Source organism: Liolophura sinensis, chromosome 6 (genome assembly GCF_032854445.1).
Source record: "Liolophura sinensis isolate JHLJ2023 chromosome 6, CUHK_Ljap_v2, whole genome shotgun sequence".
NCBI classification, from domain to species: Eukaryota; Metazoa; Mollusca; class Polyplacophora; order Chitonida; family Chitonidae; genus Liolophura; species Liolophura sinensis.
In genome coordinates, this window is record NC_088300.1 from 6,949,771 (window position 1) to 6,967,805 (window position 18,035).

At 40.1% G+C, this 18,035-nt stretch overlaps 2 protein-coding genes across 3 annotated transcripts in view; both read right to left on the reverse strand.

Annotated features, from left to right (window-relative positions):
• Nucleotides 1–453: 453 nt before the first annotated feature.
• Nucleotides 454–10,920, reverse strand: LOC135467938 (ribosomal RNA processing protein 36 homolog). 2 transcript variants are annotated; one of them, XM_064745874.1, is made up of 10 exons: nt 10,778–10,920; nt 8,964–9,393; nt 8,385–8,400; nt 8,042–8,102; nt 7,387–7,479; nt 5,837–5,903; nt 4,845–4,949; nt 3,594–3,668; nt 2,404–2,521; nt 454–1,716 (listed from the first exon to the last, which is right to left on the reverse strand). In XM_064745874.1, exons 2-10 carry the CDS (start codon nt 9,363–9,365, stop codon nt 1,589–1,591), a joined length of 1,065 nt encoding a protein of 354 aa, XP_064601944.1. In that variant the 5' UTR covers nt 9,366–9,393; nt 10,778–10,920; the 3' UTR covers nt 454–1,588. The 2 variants fall into 2 exon arrangements, with proteins under 2 accessions (XP_064601944.1, XP_064601945.1); XM_064745875.1 differs by having other exon boundaries at nt 10,544–10,837.
• A 524-nt stretch (nt 10,921–11,444) lies between these two features.
• LOC135466232 (crossover junction endonuclease MUS81-like) overlaps nt 11,445–18,035 on the reverse strand; it is a 30,105-nt gene continuing 23,514 nt past the window's right edge. The window contains exons 24-26 of the mRNA XM_064743635.1: nt 17,759–17,862; nt 13,872–13,955; nt 11,445–13,418 (exon numbers count right to left, since the gene is read on the reverse strand). Coding sequence (XP_064599705.1) covers nt 13,352–13,418; nt 13,872–13,955; nt 17,759–17,862 — 255 coding nt within the window. The 3' untranslated portion in view covers nt 11,445–13,351. The remainder of the gene's footprint in view (nt 13,419–13,871; nt 13,956–17,758; nt 17,863–18,035) is intronic.

The window sequence follows — 18,035 nt, forward strand, 5'->3', positions numbered from 1 at the left end:
GTACATATACAGTGGAAATGTACTTCGTTAAACACCAATCAAATAAATGAAATGGAAATAAAAACAAGTACGGAACACATTCCATCTATGATCATCCTCTGAGTTCCATATAAGCCTGTATGAAACATGGATTGATCTATTCTTTGAAACTGACCTACGTATACCAGCCGTCAACCAACAAAGACATCCCAGGTGAATTCCAAAAACGACGTACAACACAAATCACCAAAGAACTAAGCAAGTACATAAGGGTACGAAAGAAGGACGGAATCATGTAAAGAGAAGCAGTCAACAGTTTTCAATGATGTTGGAAAGACGCAAGGTACGTTTCAGGCCACTGAGTGAAATCAGTATTCAAATCTCAAATATTTACTTACAAGAGAATTATACTCATTGTAAAGCTTAAGAAACTTGGAGTGATGGCGTTTGATGGAATAACCTTGCCACAACTTGTGATACAATCACACAACACGCAGAATCTAACTAACGCTACAAGGCGAGATATGTACACGCCACATGCAGGACCTTTCGGTATTTTGCTGTCCATTCATTTATTTGATCGCACTCATCTATTAATGACTGAAGGAACATGAGGCAGTCCACCAATCTTTCGCAAGACTGAAACAATGTTTTTCCCAGAAAACAAGCTCAAGGTGTGTACCATATTGTAGGGTGCAAATGGCCTCCGCAGAGCTCCGTGTAAGACCACGCAGATACGAGAAACGTTTAAAGATACATCAGATGTACAGCAATGGACATGAAAGCTTATTTAGTGCACAACATCTATTGTACCAAAATGGACAAAATCTGGTTTGACATCTCAGTATCACTGCCCATAATTTAGATCCACAGATTGCCATTATCATCGTTTCACAACGACCCCAAATACTTCATACTGGGGTCCGCTCCATTCACTCCCCAGTGGCTACTGGGGGAGGTAGTAGCTGACGTCGGTGGTCGGTGGAGTGTATTGTAGCGTCTTCATTCACGCGACTTGACGCGACATACGGAACATGGTGACATTATCCTGTGTCCTCAGGTGGTCACTGAATCTGCCACCAGAGGCTGTTAGACGAAAGGAATGAACCCCTGGTTGTATGTACTCACTAACAACTCCACAACTCATTCCTCAACGCCTGATCCATACAGCTCAATCTAGTTCTTATCCACCGCTCTACAACACACCTGAGTTCTCACAAACTATTGCACTGTAAGTTATAACCCAAAATTCACTTTTCTAACCCACTGTCCCTCTCTGACACGATTGACAGATCATCTGCCACGCTTATAAATTATCTTCCGCCTATCATGAAATGCAAAAAAAAATACATATAGCTGAGCGAGAGGTTCACCGTCTTGTTCATCAAACATCGAAGCTTCAGGATCTAATCAACGTGAAAAATTAGAGCCAGGCAACCTATAATACCAATAATGTCGATGATCTGTTTTGCCTTTAGTATTTGATGGGTATCATTGATTCCATTCCAAAAACACATCAAGTGAATGGAAAAGTGTATGATGTAAACATGAGTGGACTAGTGCTGAAATAATAGCCCACTGGCAGTCCTACCACTGTCGTATTTGTTTCTCAATTCAACATTTTCCTCCTCTCTTTTTGTGAGTTCTTTTTTCTCTTTTTGCTCAGGTACTTCTCAAGTTTTCCAGACTTTTTCAACTCTCTGTATTTTTCCGCCAACTCTAGTTTACGTTTGTCCGCTGAAAATCAATGATCCATGTAATATTAAAATAAACCTTGAAATAAAAAGCTACAATGTAAAACATAAACCAATTGTGAAACTGGGCTCTTATTACGTTCATAGGGATCTATCACTCAAGAATCTAACACTTAAACGATGGCAGACAGTATTATGGGTGGAGAAAACAGGAGAACACCAAGATTTGACGAGTCACTGATGGTTAATTCTCTCCTCAAAACTATCCTTCTGGAAAAACATTTCACAAACTTATTTCAGCGCAAGTTTCATAATTTTTTCACATCTAAGTGCTTGGAGTACTGCAAATCTTCAAACTTTTCAACCACTAAAGCACTTTCTTCCAGTGGAATTTAAGAATGTAATTATTATCAAAATGATGCCAAACTCACTCGTCTGTGTCACTGAACATGCAAGCTTTATAAAACTGAGCAAATTAGTTCTATACACCCCACAGGTTTCTCCGAATGTTTCAAACTATTTGTTACAGAGGCGCTTGAAAAGGTTAAAGAATCAACGTAAACCACCACCTTTCATCCATAACTGGCACACTGCCTGATTGCCGGGAAATAGCTGTGCCTCTGTGGTCTTACTGGTCTGAGGCTGATGAGCTGTGGCCAGATCCAGGTAATAATGTACCATCATTCACATTCAGTGATAAAGAAAACTGGCTTGATCACCCAAAACTTACACTTTTTTAAGAAGAATGGTTTCTTTCCTTGTGCTACAAGTTCTTTTTCTCGTTTGTTCCACTCTTTTTCCTTCTCAGCTTTCTTTGCCTTTGCCTCTTCAGCCTGCTGTTGTTGGCCCTTTGAAAAAGACCAGGCAGAACACAAAAGCTTACAATTACAATAAAAATATGGAAATAATTAAAAACAAAGTAAAGAAAATACTTAACAATGCACCCCAAATCCCTTAGCCTCAAGTCAAAATATTTACAAGGAAATGGACGAACAGATTGGGGGGAAAAACAGGACAAGGTTCCTAAAAATCACTAGGGTTCCTCATGACAAAAGCATAAGAGTGCAATAGGTTTGGTGAACTACAGTTCAAGGGCAACGGTTCAAGGGCAAGAGTGTTTACCGAGCAATGAACAGACACATGGCCACATAGACTAATAAATGGTCATGAAACATTAATATTATATAGGCTAATCTACAGTCTAGGTTTACATGTTATGTACGTTTAGTAAACTTTAGTTACAAATTTCAGGAGATGTGAAAAAAAATTTAACTTTCATGACTTGAATGACCTTGAAAAAATAGTTTCCTGAAAATCAATCGGGTTCTTCCCCATGACAAAGTGTGAATGTGGTGTAAGTTTGGTGACACAATGTTGACAAACTCTTCATAAAAGTTAATTTTAATGATCCAAATGGGTGTGAAAAAACAGGTCAAGGTACCTGGAAATCAACAGGGTTATTCCACATCAGAAACTGTAAATCTGATAAACTTTTGATAAACTTTTCAGGAGATATCATGGTAACAAAAAAATGAAGGACGAACCAAATCGACAGATGGATGGACAGACAGTAACTGCTACAACAGTGGCCTAGGGGTAAAAAAGTGAGGTGATTAGAACCATCCTTTCAGCTTCTAATACCCTCCTTACAAAAGAAATATTTCAACTGTTTTTGCATGAAATTACAGGTCATTGTTTCCTACCATGTATGCATGGTTTATAGCTGTCAAGACCCTGTAGATAAAAATATATCACAGTTGTAAAAGATAAACAGTGTTATGAAAAAACAAGCCTGGTTGTACATCAAACAAATGCAAGAGTCTCTGCATTGAAACTTCAAATTTTAATATTTCATAAAGCTTGCAAAGAAAATCAAGTTTACAGAACAAACAAATAGACAGCTTTATAGAATGTACCTACCATTCTGTTCAACAGGGATTTAATCTTTGCTTTTGCCTCAGCATCTTTTGCCTTGTTTAGCTGTTTTTTTAATTTCTGGAATCACAAATTATAGGAATGTAATAAGACAAGCAAAAGTATCACAGTCAGGCGGTATTTCTCACAATCTAATTTACTGATGCTAATACCTTTCCTATCATGCTGTGCTAGTTTTTGGTCTACAGGTGGTTTGGAACCTTGCTAAACCCGGGAAAAATGCTGCTTCTTGATACAAATATGGTTCACCTCCAGACATAATGCCCCAGCAGACAGCATTAAAGGGACACACTGCCGATGTTGAAAAACGTGCTGTTATTTTAGATGTCATCTACATAATCTCAATCCATCGTAATGTTTACATGTCCGATCCATGAGCAAATGTTGCATTGTGGGATTCTGCTCTCCCTCGTTTGCACGTGTTCTCGTCAGATGGACGGTTTAGACCAATGACAGATTTCCCCCCATAATTCTCTCAATTTACATTGTTCAGAAAATATAGGTCCAGGAGTTTTAATTAGGAGTCAAATGCAACTCATTTTTGTATTTATCTGAGCCAACATAAAAATTCTGATTCTTTCGGCGTTATATCCCTTTAAACCAGAGACAGGAATTCACTGGTATTAATCAACTTCAGTGACAAGCTTTTATTCCAGCATATGCATGTATATGTAGTACTGAAATTAGTTACAGTAACTCACATACAACATCATGGAACTTTTTAAACTAAGTCGGCTGTGATTAATTGGAGAAAGCTTCTATCAAAGTACAGGTCATCTACTATACATACAAAGGAACTTTCACATTATAGACAGCTTTCCCCACTACCCACACACCTGATCACTGTCACATACAGGTATGACGAGAAACACCCTTAACAGTAACATCACACAGTTTGTACATGGATAACAACTTCTGACTTTTTTAGTACAACATTTTGATGTACATTCTCACATTGTTGACAAAGATGTTAGGACGTACATCGAAATGTTGCACTGAAATAAATCAGAAGTTGTTATCCATGTACAAACTGTGTGATGTTATACTCTCAACTTCTAAATGCTTCTCAAAGAATCAATTCTTAACAGTGTCAAACACTAATCAATAGAATAAACAATGATAGGTCTCTGTGTGTTGACAAGACAACACAAAGTCCCCCATTGTTGTGTGTGTGATGACAGCACACTCAGCCAAACTGTGTACCCCTAATGATGAGGTTTCATAGTCAATTCCCACCTGTCTCTCTCGCTCTTTGACATCCTCAATGAACGAGTAAGACTTCTTGAAGAGCTTCTCATCATACGCCCCGGACCTCTCATCAAATCTGGGGTCACGGATCACCTATGGAAAAACAACAATGAATGAGTGAGACTTCTTATGCCCCTGACTGCTCATGAATATCTCATTCTATGCTCCTGACCTCTCATGAGTATCTCATCCTTTGCCACTGACCTCTCATGAGTATCTCATCCTTTGCCACTGACCTCTCATGAATGTCTTATCTTATGCTCCTGACCTCTCATGAGTATCTCATCCTTTGCCACTGACCTCTCATGAATGTCTTATCTTATGCTCCTGACCTCTCATGAGTATCTCATCCTTTGCCACTGACCTCTCATGAATGTCTTATCTTATGCTCCTGACCTCTTATGAGTATCTCATCCTTTGCCGCTGACCTCTCATGAATACCTCATACTTTGCCCTTGACCCTTTATCAAATCTGGAGTCATAGATTTCCCGAAGATCTCATCAAATTGCAACGGACTGCCCCACAACCATTCCTCAACCTGAGGCCTGGTTGCCTTATCACAGCTCCATAGATATTTTAATCATTTACTTTATCATTGCTAAAAGCATAAATCAAATCTAGACCGGTTAAATGTTTATGAATGACTTGTATTTTGGTTGTTTATGTGACAGCTGGCCATAGAATGATTACACCACTGAGTTTCCTGATAGAATGTCAGGATAGAAATATCCCCATATCATAGATCCATTAACCCATATATTACTATTATCATCAAACTGGAGTACAAGTCAGCTGAATACACCACATTGATTTCCTGAATGTCTGTTAATGTGAGACCTTAGGCTGTTTCCAACAAACTTTAGCCCTTAAATGGAATGAATCCTCTTCAAAAAGATTAAACACTGACAATAAAATATTTAACATTACAACTGACTTTACTTTACAATTACAATCACTCCAAAATAGAAATAAATCACACCCTTTTCTTGGTTGGAATCACATGTCTAAATCTGGATACTCTCTTCTTTGATGTAATCTCCATAGGCCTGTAACAAGATACAAGCACGTAAGTCAGGTAAAACAAGATACAAGCACGTAAGTCAGGTAAATGTAGGAGAGGTAAAACAAGACACAAGCATGTAAGTCAGGTAACTGTAGGAGAGATAAAACATGACACAAGCACGTAAGTCGGGTAAATGTAGGAGAGGTAAAACAAGACACAAGCACGTAAGTCAGGTAAATGCAGGAGTGGTAAAACAAGACACAAGCACATAAGTCAGGTAAATGTAGGAGAGGTAAAACAAGACACAAGCAAGCAAGTCAGGTAACTGTAGGAGAGGTAAAAGAAGACACAAGTACGTAAGAGAGGTAAAACAAGATACAAGTACGTAAGTCAGGTAAATGCAGGAGAGGTAAAACAAGACACAAGCACGTAAGTCAGGTAAATGTAGGAGAGGTAACACAAGCACATAAGTCAGGTAACTGTAGGAGGGGTAAAACAAGACACAAGCACGTAAATCAGGTAAATGTAGGAGAGGTAGAACAAGAGATAGGTACATAAGTCAGGTAAATGTACGAGAGATAAAATAAGATACAAGTATGTAAGCCAGGTAACCACAGAAGAGATAAAACAAGATACACGTACGTAAGTCAGGTAAATGTAGGAGAGGTAAAATAAGATACAAGTATGTAAGTCAGGTAACCTCAGAAGAGATAAAATAAGAGACAGGTACACCAGTAAGGTAAATGTAGGGGAGGTAAAACAAGATACTGTACATAAGTCAGGTAAATGTAGGAGAGGTAAAACAAGAGACAGGTACACAAGTCAGGTAAATGTAGGGGAGGTAAAGCAAGAGACACGTACGCAAGTCAGGTAGCCACAGAAGAGATAAAACAAGAGACAGTTACACAAGTTAGACAATCACTGAAGAGCTGAAACAAGACACAGGTACAATGTACATAATTCAGTTAACCACAGAAGAGATAAAACAAGAGACAGGTACATAATTCAGGTAACCACAGAAGAGATAAAACAAGAGACAGGCACATAAGTCAGGTAACCACAGAGGAGATTAAACAAGAGACAGGTACATAATTCAGGTAAACACAGAAGAGATAAAACAAGAGACAGGGACATAATTAAGGTAACCACCTAAGAGATAAAACAATAGACAGGTACATGTAGCATTTCAATCCAGGTACATTTACCACTCTAACCCAGGTAACCAAAGGAGATAAAACAAGAAACATAATTCAGGTAGCCAAAGAAGAGATAAAACAAGAGACAAGTACATGAGTCAGATAACCACAAAAGAGATAGAACAAGATACAGTTGCATAATTCAAGTAAGCATAGGAGAGATATTAACAAGAGAATATAAAATAAATAAAGCAAAGTCAGTACATAGTAATTTCTTATATTACTGATATTAAGAAAAATCCTTGTTTATGTTATTTATATGAATTACTAAATAATAGATCACAGATGTGCATGAAATCTGGAAGTGAACAGCAGTAAATCTTTACTTACATGCTTTTGCTCTCCCTTCTAAAAACCGATTTTTCTTCTCTGGTGGGTTTCTTTCCTGATGTGGAGGCTTTCCCATGCATCACCTGATGAAAACTGTTAAACATATTACAGCTAAATTATGAACAGCTAGAAATGGACAACAGTTAATATGATAGTTTCAGATCTGAGACCTGTACAAATCTCATCCAAATCCCAGGGGAAACACACAAATATCCGCAGGTTCCTGTCAGACCTTCCCACGTACAGGAATTAGGTGATAAAAATATAACATGCAACTCTACACTGTTTATTATCAATTATTATACCACTGTCCTGTTATATTTTAAAGCAAGGTCATTGTGATCAGGCAAGAAATTAGATTCACAATCACAAAATGACACATATAATGATCTTGTTTTGCAACTTCGGGCTCTTGATTGAAATCACCAAACTTTGGCGATTCTAATAAAAGTGGATAATATATGCCCATGTCTTTTAACACGATGCAGAGGGCGTGGATTGTTTACTTATCTTCCATGTATGATAAGTAAAAGGAAATAAAACTACATTAATGAAAAATGAACACAGGAGTTATCCATCTAAAAAAAAATTTGGAGCAACATGAAATCTCCAGCATGAGAGCTCAAACCAAGGGAGACAACTCTGAGAGACTTACACTTTCATCCCAAGCTTCTCTTGTAGCTGCTGCAGCTCCTCAAATGACATCTGTGATAGTTCTGGGTGAAAAAAAAAAAACAAACAAACAATATTTCAGATTGTCTGAAACAGCCTTTAAACTATCTATGTAACAAGTTTCCCATAGTTTCTATTCTTTACTTGAATGACACAGATGGAAATACACAGAACTTGACACATAAACTCATTTTAACATACAAGTACATCCTGTAGAGTCTCGGTACTCGGTGTATATGGAGATTAAAATTTCTCTCATTATGATGTAAGATGAACATTGTGAAAAGACTTTTTTCTTTTAATGCACTTCTCATTTTTGTACATACCTGCTTTCACAGCTATCTGAAAGAGACAAAAATTTTATTTATTTATTTATTTGTTTGATTGGTGTTTTCTGCCGTACTCAAGAATATTTCACTTATACGATGGCGGCCAGCATTGTGGCGGGGAAACCGGGCCGAGCCCAGGGGAAACCCACGACCATCCGCAGGTTGCTGTCAGACCTTCCCACTTACGGCCGGGGAAAGGAAATAAGAAGTATTGCAACAAATCACAGTTCTATGGTAAAATTTTCTGCTACAAATACCTGCAATCTCTACAGAGTAGCAAAAGCCTGTCTAACTTTGAAATAATTTTTGAGAGAAACAACAATGGAAAGCAGCTGGGAAAGAGAAAGGAATTCCTTCCTAAAATTATTTTACCATCAATATTTGTTTGGAGTTTCACATTTTGCTGCTATAGGTTTTGGGGTAGTTGAAAGAAGGGGGGTATTTCTGCAAGCTACAAAGCCCCACAAATTTTGTTACATAAAAGTGAATACCCTGGTGAAGACCTATTGGGTTGAAAGCCCCTTTTGTTACTCAGTCAGTTATTATTTATGTCCGGATACAGATGACAAATCTCACCAATTCACTTTCCTCATCTGACCGATCTTCATCCACCACAGATTCACTTGGAGGCTCTGTTGGGCTATTCAGCCTTTGAGAAATGTCGGCTATTTCAGTGTCATCAGCAGGTTTACTGTCATAAGACTCACTGTCTGTCTTTGTCCCCTCATCACAGTCTAAAGCATCTGAATCAATATTCACCAATTGTTCAGATTTGGAGATTTTCCTCTTTCTTGAGAGTCCACGTGTGTCTTTTACTTCATATGGAGAACTCAACCCATCCTTTATTTCATGCTTCTTTTCCCTCCTGAGTTTTTTAAGTTTCTTTTTTTCTTTCCTGTTTGACAGAAACCTTCCATCTAAATTATCATAGCCTTTTGATAGTATTTCATTTTCTGAAAGATCTTCCATCTTCTCCATGTTTCACATCACATGCATCAAAGGCAATCTGAAATAGGAACAGATTTATACAGAACTGACAAATTTCTTGTATTTCTTAATTACTAATTACAGTATCTACATTTCAACAAGGTCTATCTTATAGATTATTTATTTATCTGATTGGTGTTTTACGCCACACTCAGGAATATTTCACTTATGTGATGGCTGCCCACATTATGGTGGGAGGAAACCAGGCAGAGCCCGAGGGGACTCTTACAGAGTAAGACAGTGTACTGTACATGTATGTTGGAAATAACAAGTCTTGCTTGAATAGATTGATTGATTGTTAGACTGACAATTATGAGTTGTAATCCGAATATTTCACTCATATGACAATGGTTAGTGTTATGAGTGGCAGAAACTGTCCACGTAAGGGGCTTAATTGATGACAAAAAACATGACATAGGTGATATTATGGGATGGAACAGCCAGAAAATAATGGTCCTGTGTCCAGATAAATCAGTAATCTATGTGCTGAAATTTTGATGGATTATGTCTGCATTGTGCATATTGTCGACAAACTGTTGTGGAGAAATGCTATATTTTTAAAATCGGTGAAACAATGTTACATCCTCTCTGCGCTCACCAAAGCCACCGTAACACACTTCATTTTGAAGTCTACAACTGCTGCAATATTTCACTGACACAGATGGGAACTACTAGCCACAAAAATGGTCCACCTGTGTGGTCAAAAGTCACTAATTCATTTCCGTAAAATTTTATACGGTGCCAAATGCTACCAAAGTCATTAGTCATTGTCTACACACAGGATGCTGCCGCCATTACAGGGTTGGTTTCATATTAACATGGGGTGATGATCTTGGAGACGCGCAGGCTGCTTAGGAATAAAGGTGAGGTCGCCTAATTTGTGGCGCACACATTTGTGCAGGTCTCTACTTTTACAGGAGACACACGATGAGTGCCTAAGGTGCAGGTTGGCAGAACTCTGGCACTACTTCAAAGAAAACAAACAGAACGCTGTCTAGCTCTACCCTGCCGGATTAGCAAAAGTGTAGAGGTATGTGGAGCTATGTGTAACCGAAGCAGTCATCTCCTGTCAACGAATGTGTGTATGAAAAAAGACCACAGAGGCCACTTTACTTAATATAATTTTTGCACAAATGTAAGTGGTAACTGTACGCGTTTTTCACACTTACATGCACATATGCGTGGATTCGAATACAGCCAGAAACTCAGGGATCAAGGTTATGTCATTATCTATGCGCCAATTTTCGTGCCACGAGACACCGTGTACATCCCTACAGTAAGTCCTAAAATACCTGTACTCTTTGTTAGCGACTGTATCTGATGTAAAAGATGCTTTTCCTCTTATAACAGTTATATTCTGAGAAAAGTCTCCTACTCTAAAAGTCTTAGTTGCTACCTTGTACCTGCTCAACACACAAACATGCCGTCACCGCCTCAAAGTCATCATTTTATTCCCAGCCGCGCTTCGCCAAAACAAAAGAAAAATAATAAAAAAAAGAAAAACAAAAACAAAAAAATTAAAAAATAAATAAAAAAGACGATAACCGCTTAACTTCAAGAAAGGCTAGCATGTCAGTCTGCAAGTTTTTTGCGAATTAGCGAACCATCCACAATGACATAAGAAAAATAACATCATTTAAATTCAGTCCAAAGTTGTAGGATCAAGGGAGGTAACAAGGGCCCAGATACTATTCTAGGCCTACTTATATTTTTCCAGCAGTCGTGTTAATTTCTAATCTACCAAGTAAATTACATTCTAAAATTTCTCCTTGCAGTTAAAATTAACATCTGATACCCCACAAACTTCATGTAAGACCACCTTAATGGTCATGCTGTCAATCACTTACTGCCCCAGCACTTGTGGAATCAAGAGACAGTTGTGGAGACAGTGCTGTCAAACACTTACTGCCCCAGCACTTGTGGAATCAAGAGACACTCGTGCAGACAGAAACGGTTGTGGAGTCTGACAGTTGTTGAGTCAGCTGTGGAGACAGAGACGGTTGTGTCGACAGAGACAGCTGTGAAGTCAGACAGCTGTGGAGTCAAGAGACAGATGTGGAGTCAGAGAAAGATGTGAAGTCAGAGGCACTGGTGGAATGAGACAGTTGTGGAGTCAAGAGACAGATATAGAGTTAAGGAATAGTTGTGGAGTCAGAGATAACTGTGGAATAAGAGACAGCCGTGGAGTCAACAGACATTTGTGGAATTGGAGACAGTCACAGAACCTTGCAGACTGCATGTCCGAGGCTACATGTTTCGTTTCACATTCTGTTTTACCATTCGTTTAACCAAACTTCATATGGTCAAACAGAATTTTTTGTATATAGGGTGTTACACTGAATACATCATATTGGTACCATAACATGCTAAGATCATGCAGCTAATATTCTCACATAGCTAACATCAGACCTTCATGAGTAAATAATAACATCTTTAGTTCTGCCCAACCTTTGTAGTTTTCAGAACCAACAGAATTTCAGTTGAGGTACCGGTAAATCACTGAAGTCAGTCTAGATTATTAGTAAAGAGCTTACATCATCCACAAGACAAGAACAGATATGATTTGTGAAATTATTTTTTACTAAGGATGGGCACACATAAAAATTTACACATTTTTTTCCTGTTTTTCCCCAATTCTTGGATTTTTTATGGTGTACATGCAACATGTCAAAAAGAAATGTGAAGAACATGTAGTTAAATTTTGCAGAAAATTCATTCTTATCGTATAGAATGAAGAAGGACGGCTATATGTTGATGGTATGAATTACTTTGTTGTGAGAATGCACAGATGGCATCACAGTTAACAACACTCAACGTGCATAGATCATACATCATACATGCAGTAACATAATTCAATTCATTTGCTTCAGTCATAACTAAGTTAGCAAGTGTCCCAATAAACAATAGCACCTATGTTAAATGAATTTACCAGGATTCACACCACCAACTTGTAGAACAAAACAATGTTAACATTGCAGTTGGCAACTTCTGAAACACTTGAGGTCCATGATGACCATAACACTCCATCCATCATATTGAGGCTTTTTTGTGGGAAGAAAAATAACCCAAAAGTCCAAAATAGATTCTGTTGAGGGCTCTACGACTCCAAGGGATCAGAAGCTGATTCCACAAAGCAATTTCTGAATAAAGTCAAGATTTACAAAGGCTTTGTGGAATCAGAGTCAGTACCAGTAATGGCGTTGTGGAATCAGAGTCAGTACCGGTAATGGCGTTGTGGAATCAGAGTCAGTATCGGTAATGGCTTTGTGCAATCAGAGTCAGTACCGGTAATGGCGTTGTGGAATCAGACTCAGTACTGGTAATGGCTTTGTGGAATCAGAGTCAGTACCAGTAATGGCGTTGTGCAATCAGACTCAGTACTGGTAATGGCTTTGTGCAATCAGATCCAGAACAATAACATTTCTCTCAGAATGGGTTCTTGGGCAGGAAATATTTTTTTAGGACGTTTGTCCACTGTATTAACATCCATATGATTATATCAATTGATCTTTGCCCATTAGTTATTTTCAATGACACTTCATAGAACAGCTTCCGAGGAGGAGTACACCAGAGGCAAACGTCACTTAATATCATTTACTTAAATCAAATAAAGGCAAGAAGGTGGCACTGGAAGAAGGTATGGTATGTTTGCAACAATTCTCCTGTTCCTCCAGAGAAGCTAGCTGAATTCAGCTTGATAAATCACTGACAAGCGAGTTCATCACAAGTGTCTATAGGTTGCCCGACCACTCGAACCATGCCACTGCATTCTGCACACTACTGTCAACACTGCCGAGGGTGGAATAGACCACTGTCCAAAATTTGTTCACTGCTTCTCTCATCACAGTCATCTTGTGCCTTGTACAACAGCTCACATCATTCACGCACTGAGACATAAAATACATCCTGTATTATCCTGTATCAACTTGTATCTTGGTTGTGGTATCTTTGGTAAAAACCATAACAGATGTCCCCCCTCATGTCAAAGGTCGGTTGGTACAGTAGAGGTTATAAAACTGTCTACTGACTGCCATGCCCAGGCCCCTGTGTAAAATACATAAAGTTTCATATCAGGTGTAGTTTATATAATATTCATAACAGATACTTAGTAACCCACGACCATCCTCAGGTAAGAAGGAAAACAATGCTTCATAGATGTATCAAACATAAACATTTTGTACATTTCTAAATTAAAGGAATATCCTGGAGCTATAGATTGTTACGTGAGAATGCTCGTGTATAAACGCTGGGAACATCCGATTGGGCAATGGTTAAAGTCAATCTACATATACATGGGCTTGCAAGTACCAACAACTGTTAACTCAGCAGCTGCTTGGAGATGAGCTGACAAACTTTACATTATGTTATGTACAGATATGTATAGCATATTGGTGGAGGACAAGTGGTCCTCAATGAATGATAGACTTCATAACTGAGCTACACTGGTGAACTGACTCCTTGGCTCCATCAATCTCACTTGCATTCTTCATAGCTTACCTCCCAGCTTTCCCAGTTTTGATTTTACTCAACAATTCTTCCTTTTCCTTTTCTGTGCAACAAGCATTATATGCTGCTATCAAACTGAAAAATAACAAATTTCATCCACATAAAACAGAGCTTGAGTAAGTAGATTACATATGAAAAGCAGTAACAGCAGTACTTTGTGATGTGAATGAATACTGTGCTCCTCTTTAAAATAAATGCAGATGTTTCTGTTACTATGACAATATACAATGTACTCCAACCTAGTGATCTTGTAAAAAACAAAGAGATTTAGAAGAGCTAGAAGTTTGGTGGTTATCTTGTGATCATGCAGTACATGTAGAGAGCAGGACAGGGTGGAAGTTTGGTGGTTATCTTGTGATCATGCAGTGCACATAGACAGCTGGACAGGGTGGAAGTTTGGTGGTTATCTTGTGATCATGCAGTACATATTGAGAGCTGGACAGGGTGGAAGTTTGGTGGTTATCTTGTGATCATGCAGTACATGTAGAGAGCTGGACATGATGGAAGTTTGGTGGTTATCTTGTGATCATGCAGTACATATAGAGAGCTGGACATGATGGAAGTTTGGTGGTTATCTTGTGATCATGCAGTACATATAGAGAGCTGGACAGGGTGGAAGTTTGGTGGTTATCTTGTGATCATGCAGTACATATAGAGAGCTGGACAGGGTGGAAGTTTGGTGGTTATCTTGTGATCATGCAGTACATATAGAGAGCTGGACAGGGTGGAAGTTTGGTGGTTATCTTGTGATCATGCAGTACATGTAGAGAGCTGGACAGGGTGGAAGTTTGGTGGTTATCTTGTGATCATGCAGTACATGTAGAGAGCTGGACAGGGTGGAAGTTTGGTGGTTATCTTGTGATCATGCAGTGCATATTGAGAGCTGGACATGATGGAAGTTTGGTGGTTATCTTGTGATCATGCAGTGCACATAGACAGCTGGACAGGGTGGAAGTTTGGTGGTTATCTTGTGATCATGCAGTACATGTAGAGAGCTGGACAGGGTGGAAGTTTGGTGGTTATCTTGTGATCATGCAGTACATGTAGAGAGCTGAAAATGATGGAAGTTTGGGGGTTATCTTGTGATCATGCAGTACATATAGAGAGCTGGACATGATGGAAGTTTGGTGGTTATCTTGTGGTCATGCAGTACATATAGAGAGCAGGACAGGGTGGAAGTTTGGTGGTTATCTTGTGATCATGCGGTACATGTAGAGAGCAGGACAGGGTGGAAGTTTGGTGGTTATCTTGTGATCATGCAGTGCATATTGAGAGCTGGACATGATGGAAGTTTGGTGGTTATCTTGTGATCATGCAGTACACATAGACAGCTGGACAGGGTGGAAGTTTGGTGGTTATCTTGTGATCATGCAGTACATGTAGAGAGCAGGACAGGGTGGAAGTTTGGTGGTTATCTTGTGATCATGCAGTGCATATTGAGAGCTGGACATGATGGAAGTTTGGTGGTTATCTTGTGATCATGCAGTGCACAGACAGCTGGACAGGGTGGAAGTTTGGTGGTTATCTTGTGATCATGCAGTACATGTAGAGAGCTGGACATGATGGAAGTTTGGTGGTTATCTTGTGATCATGCAGTACATATTGAGAGCTGGACAGGGTGGAAGTTTGGTGGTTATCTTGTGATCATGCAGTACATATAGAGAGCTGGACAGGGTGGAAGTTTGGTGGTTATCTTGTGATCATGCAGTACATGTGGAGAGTTGGACAGTGTTGAAGTTTGGTGGTTATCTTGTGATCATGCAGTACATGTAGAGAGCTGGACAGTGTTGACGTTTGGTGTTTATCTTGTGATCATGCAGTACACGTAGAGAGCTGGACAGGGTGGAAGTTTGGTGGTTATCTTGTGATCATGCAGTACATGTAGAGAGCTGGACAGGGTGGAAGTTTGGTGGTTATCTTGTGATCATGCAGTACATGTAGAGAGCTGGACAGGGTGGAAGTTTGGTGGTTATCTTGTGATCATGCAGTACATGTAGAGAGCTGGACAGGGTGGAAGTTTGGTGGTTATCTTGTGATCATGCAGTACATGTAGAGAGCTGGACAGGGTGGAAGTTTGGTGGTTATCTTGTTATCACGTATAACATGAAGTAAGCGAGAGGGGGTGGAAATTTTAGTGGGTTATCTGGAGGGTGTGGGGTACATGAAGTGAGGAAGTGGCTGATTTAGTGGGTTACCTGAAAGGTGTGGGGTACATGAAGTGAGGAAGTGGCTGATTTAGTGGGTTACCTGGAGGGTGTGGGGGTACATGAAGTGAGGAAGTGGCTGATTTAGTGGGTTACCTGGAGGGTGTGGGGTACATGAAGTGAGCAAGTGGCTGATTTAGTGGGTTACCTGAAAGGTGTGGGGTACATGAAGTGAGGAAGTGGCTGATTTAGTGGGTTACCTGGAGGGTGTGGGGTACATGAAGTGAGCAAGTGGCTGATTTAGTGGGTTACCTGAAAGGTGTGGGGTACATGAAGTGAGCTAGTGGCTGATTTAGTGGGTTACCTGGAGGGTGTGGGGATACATAAGTGAGGAAGTGGCTGATTTAGTGGGTTACCTGGAGGGTGTGGGGTACATGAAGTGAGGAAGTGGCTGATTTAGTGGGTTACCTGGAGGGTGTGGGTTACATAAGTGAGGAAGTGGCTGATTTAGTGGGTTACCTGGAGGGTGTGGGGTACATAAGTGAGGAAGTGGCTGATTTAGTGGGTTACCTGGAGGGTGTGGGGTACATGAAGTGAGGAAGTGGCTGATTTAGTGGGTTACCTGGAGGGTGTGGGGTACATGAAGTGAATAAGTGATTGATAGAGGTTTTAGTGGGTTACCTGGAGGATGTGGGGTACATGAAGTGAGGAAGTGGCTGATGGAGGTTTTAGTGGGTTACCTGGAGGGTGTGGGTTACATAAGTGAGGAAGTGGCTGATTTAGTGGTTACCTGGAGGGTGTGAGTTACATAAGTGAGGAAGTGGCTGATTTAGTGGGTTACCTGGAGGGTGTGGGGTACATAAGTGAGGAAGGGGCTGATTTAGTGGGTTACCTGGAGGGTGTGGGGTATATGAAGTGAGGAAGTGGCTGATTTAGTGGGTTACCTGGAGGGTGTTGGGTACATTAAGTGAGCAAGTGGCTGATGGAGGTTTTAGTGGGTTACCTGGAGGGTCTGGGGTACATGAAGTGAGCAAGTGCCTGATTTAGTGGGTTACCTGGAGGGTGTGGGGTACATAAGTGAGGAAGTGGCTGATTTAGTTGGTTACCTGGAGGATGTGGGGTACATGAAGTGATGAAGTGGCTGATGGAGGTTTTAGTGGGTTACCTGGAGGGTGTGGGTTACATAAGTGAGGAAGTGGCTGATTTATTGGTCACCTGGAGGGTGTGAGTTACATAAGTGAGGAAGTGGCTGATTTAGTGGGTTACCTGGAGGGTGTGGGGTACATAAGTGAGGAAGTGGCTGATTTAGTGGGTTACCTGGAGGGTGTGGGGTACATGAAGTGAATAAGTGATTGATGGAGGTTGTAGTGGGTTACCTGGAGGGTGTGGGTTACATAAGTGAGGAAGTGGCTGATTTAGTGGTTACCTGGAGAGTGTGAGTTACATAAGTGAGGAAGTGGCTGATTTAGTGGGTTACCTGGAGGGTGTGGGGTACATGAAGTGAGCAAGTAGCTGATTTAGTGGGTTACCTGGAGGGTGTGGGGTACATAAGTGAGGAAGTGGCTGATTTAGTGGGTTACCTGGAGGGTGTGGGGTACATGAAGAGAGGAAGTGGCTGATTTAGTGGTTACCTGGAGGGTGTGGGGTACATAAGTGAGGAAGTGGCTGATTTAGTGGGTTACCTGGAGGGTGTGGGGTACATGAAGTGAGCAAGCAGCTGATTTAGTGGGTTACCTGGAGGGTGTGGGGTACAGGTCTAGGATGCCCTTTGCACCCTCTGCTGACAAACGATACATCTGTATAATTTGTTTACCAAACATCTCTCGTATGGACAGATTCTGAAACAAACAAGAAATTATTGATAGACAATGACTGTAAATCTTGTGAGGTTGTGTTGTTTTCTTAATGGTCAGTAAATGTGATGATAAATATAAAGCAATCTGTTCCATTTCCATCAGCTGAATGCTCAAGGTTAATCCCCAAACATGGTTTACAGGTGATTTCAAGATCA